Source organism: Panthera onca, chromosome C1 (assembly GCF_046562875.1).
Source record: "Panthera onca isolate mPanOnc1 chromosome C1, mPanOnc1 haplotype 2, whole genome shotgun sequence".
NCBI classification, from domain to species: domain Eukaryota; kingdom Metazoa; phylum Chordata; class Mammalia; order Carnivora; family Felidae; genus Panthera; species Panthera onca.
Window position 1 is genome coordinate 30,017,202 of NC_138346.1, and position 17,135 is coordinate 30,034,336.

General features: G+C 38.3%; 1 protein-coding gene across 4 annotated transcripts in view; it reads right to left on the minus strand.

Annotated features, from left to right (window-relative positions):
- ZDBF2 (zinc finger DBF-type containing 2) overlaps window positions 1-16,884 on the minus strand; it is a 31,893-nt gene extending 15,009 nt beyond the window's left edge. For 2 of the 4 annotated variants that reach the window (XM_060623184.3, XM_060623181.3), the window contains exons 1-5: window positions 16,578-16,884; window positions 11,918-11,970; window positions 10,871-10,948; window positions 9,597-9,701; window positions 4,052-4,179 (exon numbers count right to left, since the gene is read on the minus strand). In XM_060623184.3, the coding sequence (XP_060479167.3) occupies window positions 4,052-4,179; window positions 9,597-9,656 (188 nt within the window). In that variant the 5' untranslated portion in view covers window positions 9,657-9,701; window positions 10,871-10,948; window positions 11,918-11,970; window positions 16,578-16,884. Of the gene's footprint in view, window positions 1-4,051; window positions 4,180-9,596; window positions 9,702-10,870; window positions 10,949-11,917; window positions 11,971-16,284; window positions 16,473-16,577 lie in introns of those variants that run through there. The other 2 variants (XM_060623182.3, XM_060623183.3) reach the window with 2 other exon arrangements.
- Between the last annotated feature and the right edge of the window lie 251 nt (window positions 16,885-17,135).

A 17,135-nucleotide genomic window follows, 5' to 3' on the forward strand; every position in this document is an offset into this window, starting at 1 on the left:
AAAATTGTTCATACTTCTGAATTCTCATCAATAAAACTGCAGGAGAAATGCCACTTAACCCTAGTTTCTCAGAACCCCTGAAGACCATCCCCATGTATTTGTCTTAAAGACTGTCACGACAATCTGAAAATAAAATTAATCTTGTAACATTTGGCAAAGAAGAAGAAGGCAGTATCATAAAATCAAACAATTAGGCAAGATCCCAAAAGTCATAGGGTTCACCATCTAGATGCTTTGATTTACAACTGTATTTGCACATGCTTAAAATTAACAACTAAACCACAATCTACATTTCTACTCATTTTAAACTCATTTTACACCAAAAAGCCCTCTAAAAACCTAACTGTTAAAGATTCAAAACCCCTTTTACATAACTCTTGTGCTACGTTTCTGAAATCTATAAATAAAATTTTAAAACTATATATCAAATCTATGAAATGTGATCAAAATGGAAACCTCACACTTTTAAATCTTCCACTAATAAACGATTTGGTAGACACAAATGAGTTAAATGAGCAATTAATTCAGGAAGACAGAAAAAAATAACCAGGACACCTGGGTGGCACAGTTCAAGCCTCTCACTCTTGATCTTGGCTCAGGTCATGATCTCACGGTTTGTGAGTTCTAGCCCCACAAAGGGCTCCACACTGGGATTCTGTCTCTCCTCTCTGTCCCTCCCCCGCTTGTGCTCGCTCTTTCTCTATCAAAATAAATAAACAATAATAAAAAAAAACTTAAAAAAAAAAAACAAAAAAATAACCAAATTCCCCCCCACCTAGGAAATCTGAGGAAACAAGAAAAAGAAAAACCAATAAATAGAAAACAAAAACAAACCAAGAGCTGATTTTCAAGAAGGCTAAAATAATACAAAAACCTGCAATGTCTAGATAAGAGGGGAAGAGAGAAGAAACTTTAAAAAACAAACTCTGTAATTCAGAATGCTTGTAAACATAATATGTTACATGAGATTTAAAAACCTCAAGGTAAGAAAATGGAATTCAAAATCAGATATATAGATACAAAAATACAGGAATTTAGCTTACGTTACAGTTGACATTTTTTTGTTTTTAATCTGCACACCAAATGTGGGGCTCGAACTCACAACTGGAGATCAAGAGTCCTGTGCTCTACCAACTGAGCCAGCCAGGTGGCCCTAACGTGACATTTTATCAGTGGAGATAATATATGGTTATAAAAAATAATAATAATAAGCCCTACCTCATACCACGTATAAAAACAAATTCCAGGAAGATTAAAAATATTTAAAAGTAGTGGCGCCTGCGTGGCTCAGTCAGTTGAGCATCCAACTTCGGCTCAGGTCATGATCTCACGGTTTGTGAGTTTGAGCCCCTCATCAGGCTCCGTGCTGACGGCTCGGAGCCTGGAGCCTGCTTCAGATTCTGTGTCTCCCTCTCTCTCTGCCCCAACCCACTCGCATTCTATCTCTGTCTCTCTCAAAAATAAACATTAAAAAAAAATTTTTTTTAATATTTAAAAGTAGAAATAAGGACATGAAGGAAAAGTCATGAAAGAAGCCATAAAGGAAAAGTCCCCTTGTATCGAATTATGCCAAAATGTTTAATTTCTATATAGTAAAAGACAATACACACAGATGAAAGACACTGGACAGATTTTGAGAAAATAATCAACCTATTTAAGATACAAAGGACTATTATCTATAAATATTGCATCCAAATCCAAAATATACAAATAACTCAATAGGAAAACAGGCAAATCTACAAACAATTCATAAAATAAACATATGGCTAATAAACATATATAGAGAGATGATCTATTTTATTCGTAAGTAAATAAAGGCTAATTAAGGGACACATGGTTTTGGCCTGTTATGTTAGGAGGGTAAAAGTTGCCAATCCCAGTGTTGGCAAGAGTGATAAGAAATGAGCTTTCTCATAGACTACTATGAATATGTATATAATAGAAATTGCATATAAATTGGCATAGCCTTCTAGGAAGTGTCTCAAGATTTTTAAATTTACACACACACACACACACACACACACACACACACACACCTGGAGCAACAAAATAAATTAATAGTAAAGGATTAAAACCCACAAAAGACATATCCATGAGTTTATAATGATATAAACAGATAACTCAATAAATAAGTGAGACAACCAGAAAGCCCTTCTTTGTAGAGGTAGAATTCTGATTAATACATGTAATATCTGTTTCAGGGAAGAATCATCAATCAATGTTTAATACAAGCGAGTGGAAGTACAATGAGAAAGAGGATATTTATTTACATAGTCTCAAAGTCCTTGTCATTAATTATAATGGGGAAAACAGGAACATTACAGTAGAGAAGCCATCTTAAAATTAAGTGATCCAAGTTAACATCACCAGCCATGAGACATGGCAACATCATGGGTCTCTGGATACGTTGAGAAGGGCACATCAACTATAATTTGTTCTTCTCCCACACGCATAACCTAAGTTTAATCATGAGAAAATGTCAGCCATACCCCAATGTAGGGACATCATACAAAATAAGTGGCCAGCAGTGTCCAAGCCTTGAAAGCAAAAGACTAAGCAACTGTTCGTGATTCAGGGAGTCTAAGGAGATGGAACAACTAAATGCCATATGTGCTCCTGGACTGAATCCTGGTCCCAAAATAAAGGACATTAGAAAGACAACTGACAAAATCTGAGTAAGATTTTGTCTACAAATAGTATAGCACCGATGTAATTCCATGGATTTGATCACTGTGATGTGACTATTTTAGATTTAACATCTGAAGAAGTCAGGTGAAAGTTATACAAGAATTCCTTGTACCAGTTTTGCACTTTTTTGTAAGCCTGAAATAACTCCAAAATGAAAGGTTAAATAATAAAAAAAAATTATGTATTTTTTAAGGTCCAGAAACTTTAGCCCAGAAGTTCAAGTTCTAGAAATGCACACCACAGAAATAGCTGCATGTACAAATATGTGTGTTGAAGCACTGCTTATACAAGCTATAAACTGGAAATTTATACTCACCACAAGATCATCTTTCCAACAGCTAAAAAATAACATTTTTAAAAAATGTCCCGATTTAAACTTTTCATCATTCGCTAAATTCTAGGTTGTGATCTGCAAAGCATTCAAGTTTACCCTTTTTCTAGAAACTGCTGGTCACTATCTCAACAATTAATTCTGCACAGATGTGCTAATAATCTATTTTGCTTTCTCATATAGCTGTAGCTGCAAACTCACCACACTATTTAGTCCAATCTTCTACCAATGTTTTCCTTTAACTCTTAAATGTTACCAAAAAATTTATTTTTATTAAAATTTCAATCAAAATTGATACAAGCTCTCAAGATACTGACAGATCATTAAAAAGCCAATTCTACTTGAGGTCTCTTCTATTGAGTTAGCAAATAGTTCAATTAATGTGGAACAGACTTAGTTTTTACTTAGACCACCCTTACTCTCCATTACTGTCACCACGTTGTCTGTTACTAATCTTTTGAAAGTAAGCATTGGGTCGCCTGGGTGGCTCAGTCAGTTAAGCATCCAACTTCGGCTCAGGTCATGATCTCGCGGTTCGGTTCGTAGGTTCGAGCCCCACATCAGGCTCTATGCTGACAGCTCAGAGCCTGGAGCCTGCTTCAGATTCTGTATCTCCTTCCCTCTCTGCCCCTCCCCTGCTTGTGCTCAGTTTCTCTCACTCTCGCTTTTACTTTCTCTCTCAAAAATAAACACACGTTACAAAAAATTAAAAGCTATTTTTGTCCCCACCTTTTCCCCAGCTTACTCCTATGACATTCTTAATAGAACACCTTAATGATATAGAATTATTTATTGGCCTAAGACATTTATTTAGAGAAAAGTATGGTGTAGTCCATATCTTTTACAGTGAAATTGCTTATTTAAGCTAGGAAAAATTTTTAAAGAATTGCAAAGAGAAGTTACTAGATAAAAATCTCACTGTATGTTCCTTAATTAAAAGATTTACTTTAAGAAGTACTAGAAAGTTAACACAACCATCTACTGTAACATACAGTAACTGCGGACTAATATGGTCCCACTCAGCTACTTTACCTGCTTTCTTGAGAATGATATGGGTGGTGCCGGAGTACATCCTGCAAGAAACGTTCCATCAAACTAGTGGTACCCATCCGCTGTCGATTCTGTGTAGTCAAGTATCTGTGCTGAGCACTGGACATATGCTATTAAAAAAAAAAAAACTGAATAGTTTTACACAGGTAATACTCATTAGTAGTGAGTTTCACAAATGGATTCGTTTATATACTCCTGGTAGAAGTATAAATTGACATGAACATTCTATACAGCAATTCTAAAATATGCATCTAAAAATCATACAAGGACCTTTCCCTTCAATATAATAATTACATTTCTCTAAATCTGTCCTAAGGAAATCATCTTAAATGTGGATGATTTTTGCAAAAAAAAAGCTTAACAACAAAAAACAAGAAATCTCCAAAATGTCTAACAGTAAAATATTTAAATTATACCCTAAGATGTAATACTGTACAGCTACCTAAATTAATACAAAGAATTTTAAATAATATGGAGGAATGTTACATATTAGAAGAAAAATGGAAGATGCAAAAATCACATGTGTGCTTTTACCTGTAACTATAGTTTTAAAAGGTATAGACAAGTTAATGGAAGAAAATAAACCAAAATTTTAAAATCATTAACATCTGTGAGGTACACTTAGAGGTAATTTTAAATTTTTTCTTACAAATTCTTATTTTTTGGGGCGCCTGGGTGGCTTGGTTGGGTGGCCAGCTTCAGCTCAGGTCATGATCTCACAGTCTGTGGGTTCGAGCCCCGCGTCGAGCTCTATGCTGGCAGCTCAGAGCCTGGAGCCTGCTTCCAATTCTGTATCTCCCTCTCTCTTTGCCCCTCCCCTGTTTGCTCTCTCTTTCTCAAATAATAAACATTAAAAAAAAAATTTTAATAAAAAATAAATAAATTCTTGTATTTTTCCCAAGCAAATATCTTTATAATAAAAATCTATTAAAAAAGAGAAGAAAGTTGAATCACCCTCTTGGGGTGTCTGGGTGGCTCAGTCAGTTAAGCATCTGGCTCTTGATTTCAGCTCAGGTCATGATCTCACCACGGGATCAAGCCCACATCAGGCTCTGCACTGATGTCTTCCAAAGCGTCTATACCGACCTGTACCCTCATCAGCAATGTGTCATGGTTTCCAGCCCTCCATTTCCTCATCAACACTTGCCATTGTCTCTTTAATTTTAGCTACTGTAGAACGGGTTTAATGTTGTATCACTGTTGCTTTACTTTGCAATTTTTGTGATAGCTTTTCGTTTTTAGTGGTGACCTGCATATCTTCTTTCATGATTTGTCTGTTCAAGTCTCTTCCTGTCTTCCAAATGCATGTTCTTTTTTTTTTTTAACGAAGTGTAAAAATTATTTATTCTCGACATGAACTCTTTGTTCAATTATATGTGTTTCAAATATCATCCTTCTCTCAATGGCTTATCTTTTCACTTTTTCTTTTGGGGGCAGAGGGTTCATAAAGTTTATTTTTGTGAGCGCACACACACATGCACAGTAAATCCACAGCTTTCCCGGCAATAGTTACAGGACACCTCTCCACCTTCTTAATCATCTCCCATTTTTCTTTTTCAGTGCTTTTTGTTACTAGTTTAGGATATCCCTCCCTGACTCAGAATCATAAAGATTTTCTGTTTATTTCTAGAAGTCTTGTTGTTTTTACCTGTAATATGCACATCTACAATCTACTTGAAATTGGCATTTGTATCCAGGATGATTTAGTAATAGAGTTTCATTTCTTCTCCATATGGATATCCAATTGACTCAGTACCATTTATGGAAGAAAGTCCTGTCCTCACCATTCTTTAGGGCCGTATTTGTCACAAATCAAATATCCATGTATGTGTCTGTTTCTAGAGTTTTTGGTTTCCTTCCATGGTCTTTCTAACTTTACATCGCTGTCTTAATGATTGTAGTTTAGGGGCGCCTGGGTGGCTTGGTCGGTTAAGCGTCCGACTTGGGCTCAGGTCATGATCTCACGGTCCGTGAGTTCGAGCCCCGCGTCAGGCTCTGTGCTGACAGCTCAGAGCCTGGAGCCTGTTTCACATTCTGTGTCTCCCTCTCTCTCTGCCCCTCCCCTGTTCATGCTCTGTCTCTCTCTGTCTCAAAAATAAATAAACGTTAAAAAAAAAAAATTTAATGACTGTAGTTTAGTAATAAATTTTGATACCTGGTACATGAAGTCTCCTGACTTTGTTCTTCTATAAGATTATCCCGGTTTTTCCTAGCCTTTTGCGTGTGCATACATATTTTTAGAACTGGCTTAATTTTCATTACAAACAACTCTTCTAGGGGCGCCTGGCTCACTTAGTGACTCTTGATCTCGGGGTTGAGAGTTCAAGCTCCTTGTTGAGTGTGGAGACTACTTAAAAATACATGCTTAAAAAAACTTTCCTGGAATTTTGTTTGGAATTTCATTAAATCAATATATATGTTTGGGGAAAACTGACATGGTTATAATATTGATTTTTCCAATTGGTATATCACACCAATTATTTAATTTTTCTTATATTTCTCTCAGTGTTTATGGTTTTCTACATAAAAACCTTATACATATTTTGTTATATTTATTCCTAAGGAGTTCATGTTCTTTGATGCTATTATTAAATACCTTTTTTAGATCTCATTTTCTATATGCTGTTGGATATAAAAATACAATTTCTTTTTATGTTGCCCAACAAGCTTATTAAACTCACTTATCAATTCTAATAGTTTACCTAGATATCTTCAGGTTTTCTACATCTACAATCACACTTTGTGCAAGGTACAATCACAGTTTTGTTTCTTTTTATCTAATATGTACCATTTTAATTTCTCTTTATTTCCCTTGCTAGAACCTCCGATAAAATATTGAATAGTTTAATTCAAGCATCAAGTCTATTACTTAATACAGTACTGATGCATTTGGATTTAATCTTTGTTTTTATTTTTAAAACTGTTTTCATTACTCCTGCCTTTGCGATGTCCCTATGTCTCTTCTTTCTTTCCTTCTTGTGGACCGCTTTTTATTATTCCAGGTTCTCCACTTCTGTTAAGTTGGTAGGTAGTTATAGGCCAGGTTCTTTTTCTAGTCTGTTAGTGGTAACAGATTATCACAAGCAACCCTGACCTACCAAGATCTAAAATCACTTGCTACTTTTACTCTCTTCTTAAGCAAGGAATTAACTCGATATACTTTCCTTCCAGTTTATATGTCATCGTTGTCAATGCCACAAGATATCATTCATTTAAATCACCTGCTACCTTTCCACTGATCTTCCTGACTTCCCGTATCTCTAAGCTTCCAACTGAAATCATTTTCCTTCTGTCTGAAGAACTCTTTTTAGTATTTCCTTCAGTCAGGGTCTGTTGCCAGTAAATTCCCTTAATTTTCGTTTTCTGAAAATATTTCTATTTCACCTTTTTTTTCAAGGATATATTTATTAAGCATCGAATACTAAATTGGTAGTTGTTTTCTTTCTCTGGGTTTCCATTGTTTCTGTTGAATCTTCAGCTACATCTGGGTCCTCTATTTCTCCACTGCCTTTAGAGTTCTCCAAAGCCATGAAATTTATCTCTTTATTTAAGACTTTGTACTTAGTGCAAATTACTTCAGCTGTCATCAACAGGGTCTTTTTTTAAGTCTTATTTGAGAGAGAGAGAGAGCGCGCACAAGCAAGCAGGGGAGGGGCAGACAGAGAGAGCATCCCAAGCAGGCTCTGTGATGTCAGCACAGAGCGCAACATGGGGCTCCATCCCATAAACCATGAGATCACGACCTGAGCCGAAACCAAGAGTCCTTCACTCAACCAACTGAGCCACCCAGGTACCCCCTCAACAGTCTTTTTAAGTGCCTGCTTAGTACAGGAGTATCCAAATGTCTAAAAATTATTTTAACCCTTTGGCAAAAAGTTATACTGAATGCTTACTGAATAGAACTTGTAGTTAAAGATTCAATGTTTTAGTAATGTCAAAAGTTCAACAAGTAATCGTCCAAGTCAAGTGATGACATCATTTTATCGATCATGACAGAAACACTAAAGACAGCTTTGAGATTTATTATCTGCCGCCTCGTGTTTATAACCAGCATTAGAAAGTTTTTTTCTGTTAAAAGGCAGAGATGTAGAAATCGTAATTACTTTTCCTTAGTATGAATTTAAATGATGACTGTTGATAACTAAACAAAACAAATGCCACTGAACAGAATTTTTACGCAGGACAAACTTGTCTTAGGTATCACTTGAGATAGAATAGTACAGACTAACAGGACCAGAGCTTCCTTATATTACTCCTTCACCTATGATACAATTCCACAGCTCAGACCCTGAAGAAAACCTTGAGGCTCTGCCAAGTGAACAATTCTGGTCAGAAGACCCACAGCTACTATTACTATGAATACTGATTTCAAAACGTCCATATACAATTCTTCCCAAACTCTTCCAACAAAAAGAAAGGGACACTACTCAATTCATTCTCTGAAGCCAGCATCACCCGAGTTCTGAAACCAAAAACATCACAAGAAAAGAAAGCTACAGACAATATTTCTTACGAATATAGACGCAAAAATCCTCAACAAAATACTGGCAAGCCAAATCCAGGAACATACAGAAGGATTAAGCACCATGACCAAGCGGGATTTAGCCCAGGGATATAAAATTGGCTTAATAGCTAAAACTCAATCAATATTAATTGCTACAGACTGAATTGTGTCCCCCAGGCCCCAAACTCTTATGTTGAAGTTCTAACTTTCAATGTGACTGTATTTGGAGACAGGGCTTCTAGGAGGGCATTAAAATCACAACATATAAAAAAATTAACTGAAAATGAACCAGAGACCTAAATGTAAGAACAAAAACTATAAAATTCTCAGAGGAAAATACAGGGCGTAACTGTTCATGACCTTGGACCCAGCAATCTTGTACAACCCCAAAAACACAAGCAACAAGAGGAGGGGAAAAAATCTAAACTCTAGCAACATTTAAAACATTTGCGCATGGAAGCATAATCTTCTAAGTCCTTACCTTATTCTACAATGTCTTACAGCATCTAATTCTCTAGATTCTTCACCTATCACCTCACACCCGCCCTCCACCTTACCAGCACTCTGGCCTCATCGGCTCCTGGCTTTTAACCAGCACGCCAACCACCCTTCTACCTTGGGGTCTCTGTCTTTACTCTCTCCTCCCTCTACCTAGAAATTCTTTCCCCAGATATAAGGCAGCCTGGATCCCAAACTTCATTCAAATCTCAACTCAAATGTCACTCCTTAACCTTATCTGGCCGCCCCACCTGAAAGTGCACTCCCTTCTCTATTTTATTTTCCTCATAACATTTATCACAATCTGACTTATCATGTATTAAGTTTATATGATTATTTATTTTCTGTCTTACTATACTACAAAAGGGATGTGGATTTGTCCCTGGCTGTATCCTGAGAACTTTAAATGGTGTCTACCAATTAGAGGATTCACAACAATCTGTTCAATGGGTGAGTAAATGAGTTTAATAAAATGCATGACTAGGTCCTTTGAGGTGTAACTGTTTATTAACAGGATCCTCTCACCTGTTCCAGGTTATTATAGCGCACACAGCAATAGCTGCAGTACCCCTGTCTGTTCTGCATGCTGAATAACCAAAGTCAAGTGGCTACTGTCCGGGAATACTCCAACTGGAAAAAAGAAAAAACGGGAAAAAAAAAACAAACAAAGAAACAGTTAAGTCCTTACTACCCTGAGGAAAATACCCTTGGTAATATCAGAGAACAGAAATTCATTCTTGAGTACAATGCACCCTTATTTTGAATAATTATGAAATTAGATAAGTCTGCCAAAAGCTACTGAATCGATCAGTGAGCCTGGAGGAGAGGGGGAGAGTTGTGCACCTTCCAAAAAAGGGGTGTGTTGTTGACAGGTGGAGACTGGACTCAATTTTTTATCAATTTTCTGATAACTTGTTACGGTTATTAGGAATTGGTTCAGTACTCAATCCGTAAAGACAAATTCCTACCTCTATGTTGTTGTTATAGTATATTCACTATATGCGAATGAGGCTCAGTAATTTTCCCATTGTGTTCCTACATAAAATCTGACGTTACATGAATTCTCATTGTTATACCTAACATCTACTTCCGTCACGGGAGTAAAGATGCATGTATTTTCTGCTTAATCCACAAAGGTGCAGATTTTAAGATAAATTACCTGACAGAATTACTAAAAATCAAAATAACTCATTTGGGTCTGAAACACAAGACACTTTTCTCCTGACAACTACATAAACCAAATAAATATGAGGAATTTCTTCCAGTTGGTGCAATGAGATCTCTCTACAAATAAAAAAAGTCTCCAAGTTTCTACCGCCTTGAAACTATCATCCTTCAACATTACATACTGCAGTGGTTCCCAACCCAGGTTGAATAGCACAATCATTCCCCAAAATTCTGATTTAGTAGGGCTGAGACAGCCTAGAATTCAGAATTTTTTTCATTTCCCAAGTAATTCTGATACACAACTATTTACTCACTGACATAAAGTATTTACAGTTAATGATTATTTTAAATAATTCAATATAATTTTAAGGTTTTTGCTGTTTTGTTAAGATGAAAACAGAATTTTAAGAAATAATTTCATCAAGTTTTAATTCGAATCATTTTAAACATTCTTGTCTGTTGAATATGTAACAGAACCATCCTATAATGTGTAGAATATTTCTGATAAGATGATCCTGCAATACAAAAAGTTTACTCATTAAAATCAATATTTAGAAATGAAGTCAAGCCTGAAAATCAATGAGAACAGAAGAGCTTTATTAAATCAAAATGCTACTGTAACATGCACTCACCTGTTACTTTTTATTACGACAAACTTTGACTTTCTGGCTTCCACACTTACAAGGAAGATAAATCAATTAAACCAGCCTCTGAAACAGAGAATATATAAAAAATGACTTATTTAAAATTTGGTCTTTTTTCCATTATTTTACTTCATTTATTAACCTGAAACAACAAAATGAAACAAGCTTTAAGCTGTGTGTATAGATATAGCCAATTTTCAAGCTGAGAGAACCCTAGGGCCTAAACCTGAACTTTGAAAATCATAAAATAACAAATTTTCTAGTGCTTTATTCAAAATATATTTAAAATGGGGGCACCTGGGTGGGTCAGTAGGTTACACGTCTGACTTCAGCTCAGGTCATGATCTCACGATTAAGCCCCGCATCCGGCTCTGTGCTGACAGCTCAGAGCCTGGAGCCTGCTTCGGATTCTGTGTCTCCCTCTCTCTCTCTCTCTCTCTGCCCCCTCCCCAACTTGTGCGTTATCTTTCTCTGTCTCTCAAAAATAAATAAATTAAAAAAAAAAAAAATTCGAAATGTATTTAAAACAATCATTGAATGAAAGGCAAAATGAAAGTATTAGTCTAATGTCACACACACACACACAAAATTGAAATTCTTTATAATTTTTTTTGATCTTTGACACATACAGCCTTTAATTCCCATGCCATGATTATCTGCATTTCTGTCATCTCATGTCACATACATGCCACTGAGACAGTGAGCTGCCATGACTCTGAAGCACCTGATTGGCATTTTTCAAACTTTGCATGCTAGGAACCCCACCTCAAAAACTGACTAAATCAAAACCGCCTGGTGGGGAGCCAGGCACATGCCTATTATGCATATTTAAAATGCTCTAAGGTGATTCTGAGGCAGGCTGAAGCAGTAACATAAGTCATCATTTTTTACATACTAATAAAATTCTTACTTACTAAAGGGATCATTTCTTTGGGGCCTGGGATTATATTACTTTTCATGACTGAATGGGTCTTTTTATTCCAATTCTGAATTCTACTGGTACCTGGTATTTTCATAAAGTAACAAGTCACTTACCTTGAGCAGAAAAGGGCAGGTATTTCATCAGTTGCATTAGTCCTGGAAAACATCTGTAAATTAAAACAATTAAAAAAAAAAAAAAAAAAGATTAGCCCCCTAAGTGTCTACCATAGGCCAAGTAACTATCCCCAAGTCATAGATAAGTTTGAAAAGTAACCCAATTATGTGTCAATGGGAGAAAAAAATACTAACTCTTTAACACAAAGCACTTTACATACTGTGACTCATAGACTCCCACATGACCTCCTAAGATGCTCTGGGACAGAGCAATTGTCATGGCCCACCCATATAACCCACCATCGAGTATTTCAGATCTTTGGGTTCCAGGAACAGCAGCTGGAAAATAAACTGGATCTCTGGTAAGGGTAAGAACACGATGCTACAAACCCATATGAGCTTTATAGGAAATGTTTGAAAGAAATATTTACATGGAATTAAGTGTGGATCCTGGACGAACCACACAACTCGGTTCTTATGTTACTTTCGGTGAAAAACACTGTCAATTCTTGATCACCTATCAATTGACAATTAGGCCAAATTATCAATCTTGTTTATTCTTCCACATTGTTGTTGGCAATGTGTTGATGACCCTTACCCAGGATCATTGGTTAACAAAAAACTCCAACAATTTGGTTCAAAAGAGGCTGTGACAGCGCTGTATAATCAAGGAATAAATACTTAGCACCTACCCCGTGCAGATGCTGGAAGCTTTAAAGGATAGAAATAGACAAGCTTTCTTGCTCTCAAGAAGTTTAAAATGGCACTAGGAAACGACTGAGAAATGCCTAAGCACAAACAGTAAGTGCCAAAATGTCACAATGGATATAGTTTTTTAACTGGACATTGGAAAATGTGTAGGGTGTACTTAAATAAAGATCAGGAAAAAATATTCCAAGTAACAAAAAAGCAAAAGTACAAAAGCAAGAAAGCAAAAGTACCTTTAGAGACAGTAAACTGACAAGTTAAGCTGGAGCCAAGACTTCACTTAAAAATTTAAGGGGCAATAAAGCAAGAAACGTAGATTCAGCTTCAACATGATCATAGTTAAAAGAAAACTTAAGAATTTAGACCACATATTCAGACAGTGTGGGGGTTTTTTTGTTGTTGTTTGTTTGTTTTTGGGCTTTTTTGGAAAGCAGTATATGCAGAGCTTTAAGAAAATTCTGGAACAGTGGTTCTTCCCTATTCAAAGGAGCTTTTCACAGGGTAAGTTAAACTATGCGGCACCATTTTCTAGGATATTAGAGTATTAGTTAACACCCAAATTATCCAAATACAAAGAATCAGTATCCCTTAGAGCAAAGATTTAGTCTCATTTATGCTTGCAAATTAGGAAAACACACAGTAATTTTTTTCTTTCAAATATTACTTTTATTAATTTTTATTATGAAAATAAAACATACCATGGCACAATTATAAAAATAAAGATCACTAAAATCAGTCATAATCCCACTACCCACCATTAATATTTATCATATATTCTTTGTTCTAAATATGTATTTACAAAAATGGTATGGTACTATATTCTACGTAGCCTGCTGACTCTCACTTAACCGTATATGATGAGCACTCCTATATGATATGATATATAATTCCAAAACCGAATTTTCAATGACTGCATATCAGTGTAAGACAAAAGCTGTCTTATCTGACAAGACCCAGCAGTCGGTGAATTACCTATTTAAAAATTAGGAGAATTTTAAAAATAGATACACACATAAATTAGAATTTTGTCTAACTTCAGATATATGAATGTATACATGTTTCATTTAAGGTCAACTTAAGCTTTTTTGTTTCATTGAGATTTTTTGTGGCTAGGACAGCTAGAGTTCCAAGTCATATTTTTTTCATATTTTCATAAACCACACCATAATTTACCATCAACAAGTTTCCACTTTGGTTCCTTTCAAACAGAACAAGAACTTACAGGCATTTCTAAAACTGAGAGCAGCATTTGATTAACGTTTACGATTTCCCCCAAACTTTTACAGTTGTCACACCCAATTAAGTACTCTTGCAATGGCCTTTTTTTTTTTTTTTTTGAGTGCAAAGCATTCAAATTATTTTTCATAAAAATAATAATGCTCTAAAAAAGGACAATGCTCAGACTCTATTTCTTTGGTTTATGAAACACTTAAAAGAGCATAAACCGATCTGAGGCAGTGAGCAAAGATCTCTGAGACTGCCTGAGGTGACTTCAGCACATATGTCTCAAACTGCATCTATTTTTCTTTTGGGACTATTTCTTGCACACCTGAGCTCTGGACCTGCTGCAGAGATAAACACATCGTTGCAATGAGTTCAGAGTTGTAGTGCGTGTTTCCCAAACCACGGTATTTTGAAATAAGAGCTAACAAAATCCAGAATCCCTATGGGAAATATTTTTCAACTGTCACACAAGACAGACACCAACTTAATATTAAATATAAAAAGACAATAGAAAGGCATTTGATTTATTGAGTAAGATCACCCAAATTATCTGTCTAGCAACAGGAAAACAACCGGGGAGCAGTCACAAAACAATGGCTAATTGAAATAAAAAGACCATCTTATTAATTCAGTGTCCCTTTCTTTACAACATTAATTTTCAGCTTCCCATTTGTTTGGATTATCCACCTTATGTTTATGCTGCCTTTCCTCTGGTGACAAGCATTATCCTCCATTCAGTCTTAATAAAATAATAATAGCTAACTTTTAGTGAATACTCAATCTGGGCTAGGCACTATGTCAACAGTTTCATATGCATTATCCCATCTGAATAGCAAACACCCTTATGAAATTGGTGTCCCGGTTAACTCCCACTTTACAAATCAGGAAACTGAGGTTTAGAAAGAAGCAGTATCTTGTTCCAGGTCACACACCAATAACCACTGTAGCTGGGATTTGACTGTAGGTCAATCTGAGCAGTTTATGCTCTTAACCTCTTAACTTCCATAAAATGCTTCCTCTCTGTATTTTCAGGAATGCTAATTGATTGTTTTAATATTAAGGGAAAACAAATAATTAGGGATCTAATTTGTTGCAATAAACACTGTCACATATTCCAAAGAAAAGAGTAAAACTAACGTTTAGCTTAATTGCATCATTGCTCCCATTCTGAGATGAGTGCTGACAGTACCTTGGATTAGTGATTTTCAAACTTAATTAGCGTAGCACCGAGGAAGCAATACATTTTATATCACAACCCCGCACACACACGCAATCACACATGTACGCACCCTCACGCGCATGCACCCCACGCACGCAGTGGTCCACACACACACACGCAGTTAAAACAAAGCTTACAAAATATCCCCATTACCTGTAATGCATTCTGGTATTTACTAAGCTATCCTCTTTTGTTTTTTTTTTTTAAGTGCTAGTTATGACCCACAAAATTAATTTCACAATTCACTAATGGGTGAAACTGCAATCTGAAAAAAACTGCATCACATTATTAAGCCAAACAAACAATATTATACAGAAGATGGCTGTTATCCTGAATTCAGCTTATTTCTATCCAATACCTTGGCCATTGCGGTGATACTTTATCAAATCTCTAACCACTTTCTTTACTAACGTTGGCCACTGGCCAAAGTGCAGGGAGAAGAAGAAAATTCTTGCCTTCCAGGCTCTGGGTCCAAATCAGTGCACGTTAAGAAGGCAGCAGAAAAACGTTTATGCACTGATATAGAAATGACCACAACGCACTAAGCAAAAAAAGCAGACTACATTAGCATTCCCCTTTATGTAACACGAATATGCACTTACGTACCCCAAATTGTTAATACTGACTCCCTTGATGATAAGATTGCTAAGGGCTTTTTCAGTGGGTTTATTTTTTTTTTTCCTGATAGTATATAATTGCTGTCAAACAAATTAAATATAATTCTATTCTGGGGATTAAAGACGTTTAACAGCCAGCATCTCGTTATGCATTTCTTCCCCGCGCTGCCAAAATCATCGCGTCGGATAATGTTAGGAGCTGCAAAGGGCCTTCTAAAGAGCACGTAATAACGACGGCGTAATCTGAGCAGATTTACACAACTGTTGCACGACGATAGTAAACGATCGTTAACACAAAAATCTAACGCTTCCAAAATAAATCCCAATCGCCAAAGGCTGATAAGGGCCTAGGTCTGGGGACAGCTGGACATAGCGCAGGGCAATGGGGGAAGGGGATTTGTGGACAGGTGGCTTCGGATCTCGGCCCCACAGGTGCCCCTACAAGTCCCCGCGGGTACAAAGCCCCAAATCCGACCTCCGCGAGCCGCCCCCTCTCCACCTCCCAGCCCCAGGCCGCGTCCGCGGGCCCCTCCGACCCAGGGCCCCCGACAGAAGCGCAGGGCAGCCTGCGCCCCACCTCCACCCCACGCCCCAGCCACCTCGATCCGGGCCCGGAGACGCCGGCCCCGCTCCCGCAGGACGGGCAGAAAGGGACTGGGGACAGGAGAAGCCGAGAAGGACCTGCGAGGCGGGTGCAGGAGCCGGGCGAGCGGTCCGGCCGTCCCTCGGGAGGAAGAAGGCGCCCGGGGCGCGAGGCGAGCAGGCCCCACCCCCGGCCGCGCGCACGGAGCCCGCGGGCGTCGCCCCGGCTGCGCGCCGCCTCGGCTCGGCCCGCCCCGCCCGCGCCCGCGCCCGCCGCCGCCGCCGCGGTGCTCTGCGGCGCGGTTCTCACCTCCGCGGAGGCCTCCCGGATTCCTCCCGGGCTTGGGCGCAGGCCGAGGACCGGTGGGCGCGCTCCCTTCCTATTCTGGTTCCATGGCGGTGCCCGGACCCCCCGGGCCGTCCAGGGCGCCGCGGCCGCCCGCTGCCTGCTGCCCGCAGCCCGCGGAGCCAGACAGAGGAGCCCCCCGGCCTCTCCCGCCGGTGTGAGACGAGGAGCGAAGTGCGAGCGTCACTCGCAAGACCCGGGCCCCGAGTCACGACTCAGCCCACGTAGACATCCACCGGGAACGTAGCGCTGCAGTCCTGACTGAGCTTTGACGTCAGGGAAGGTGCGAAAACAGGGCCCCTTCTGACGCAGGAGCCGCGCACCGCCCCCTGCCCACCCCCGCCCCCCAGCGCTGGAGCCCCCTTCCTCCCGCCCCAACCCTCCCCTCCCGCAGATCTTTTAAAGCGAACACTTCCACCGGGGTCAGGGCCCCACTCTGGAGCTTGTAAAATCAAACCTGTTCTAACCAAAATGACTGGGCTCACAGCGGAGTTAGGACGCGAGATAGACACGAAGGTTTTA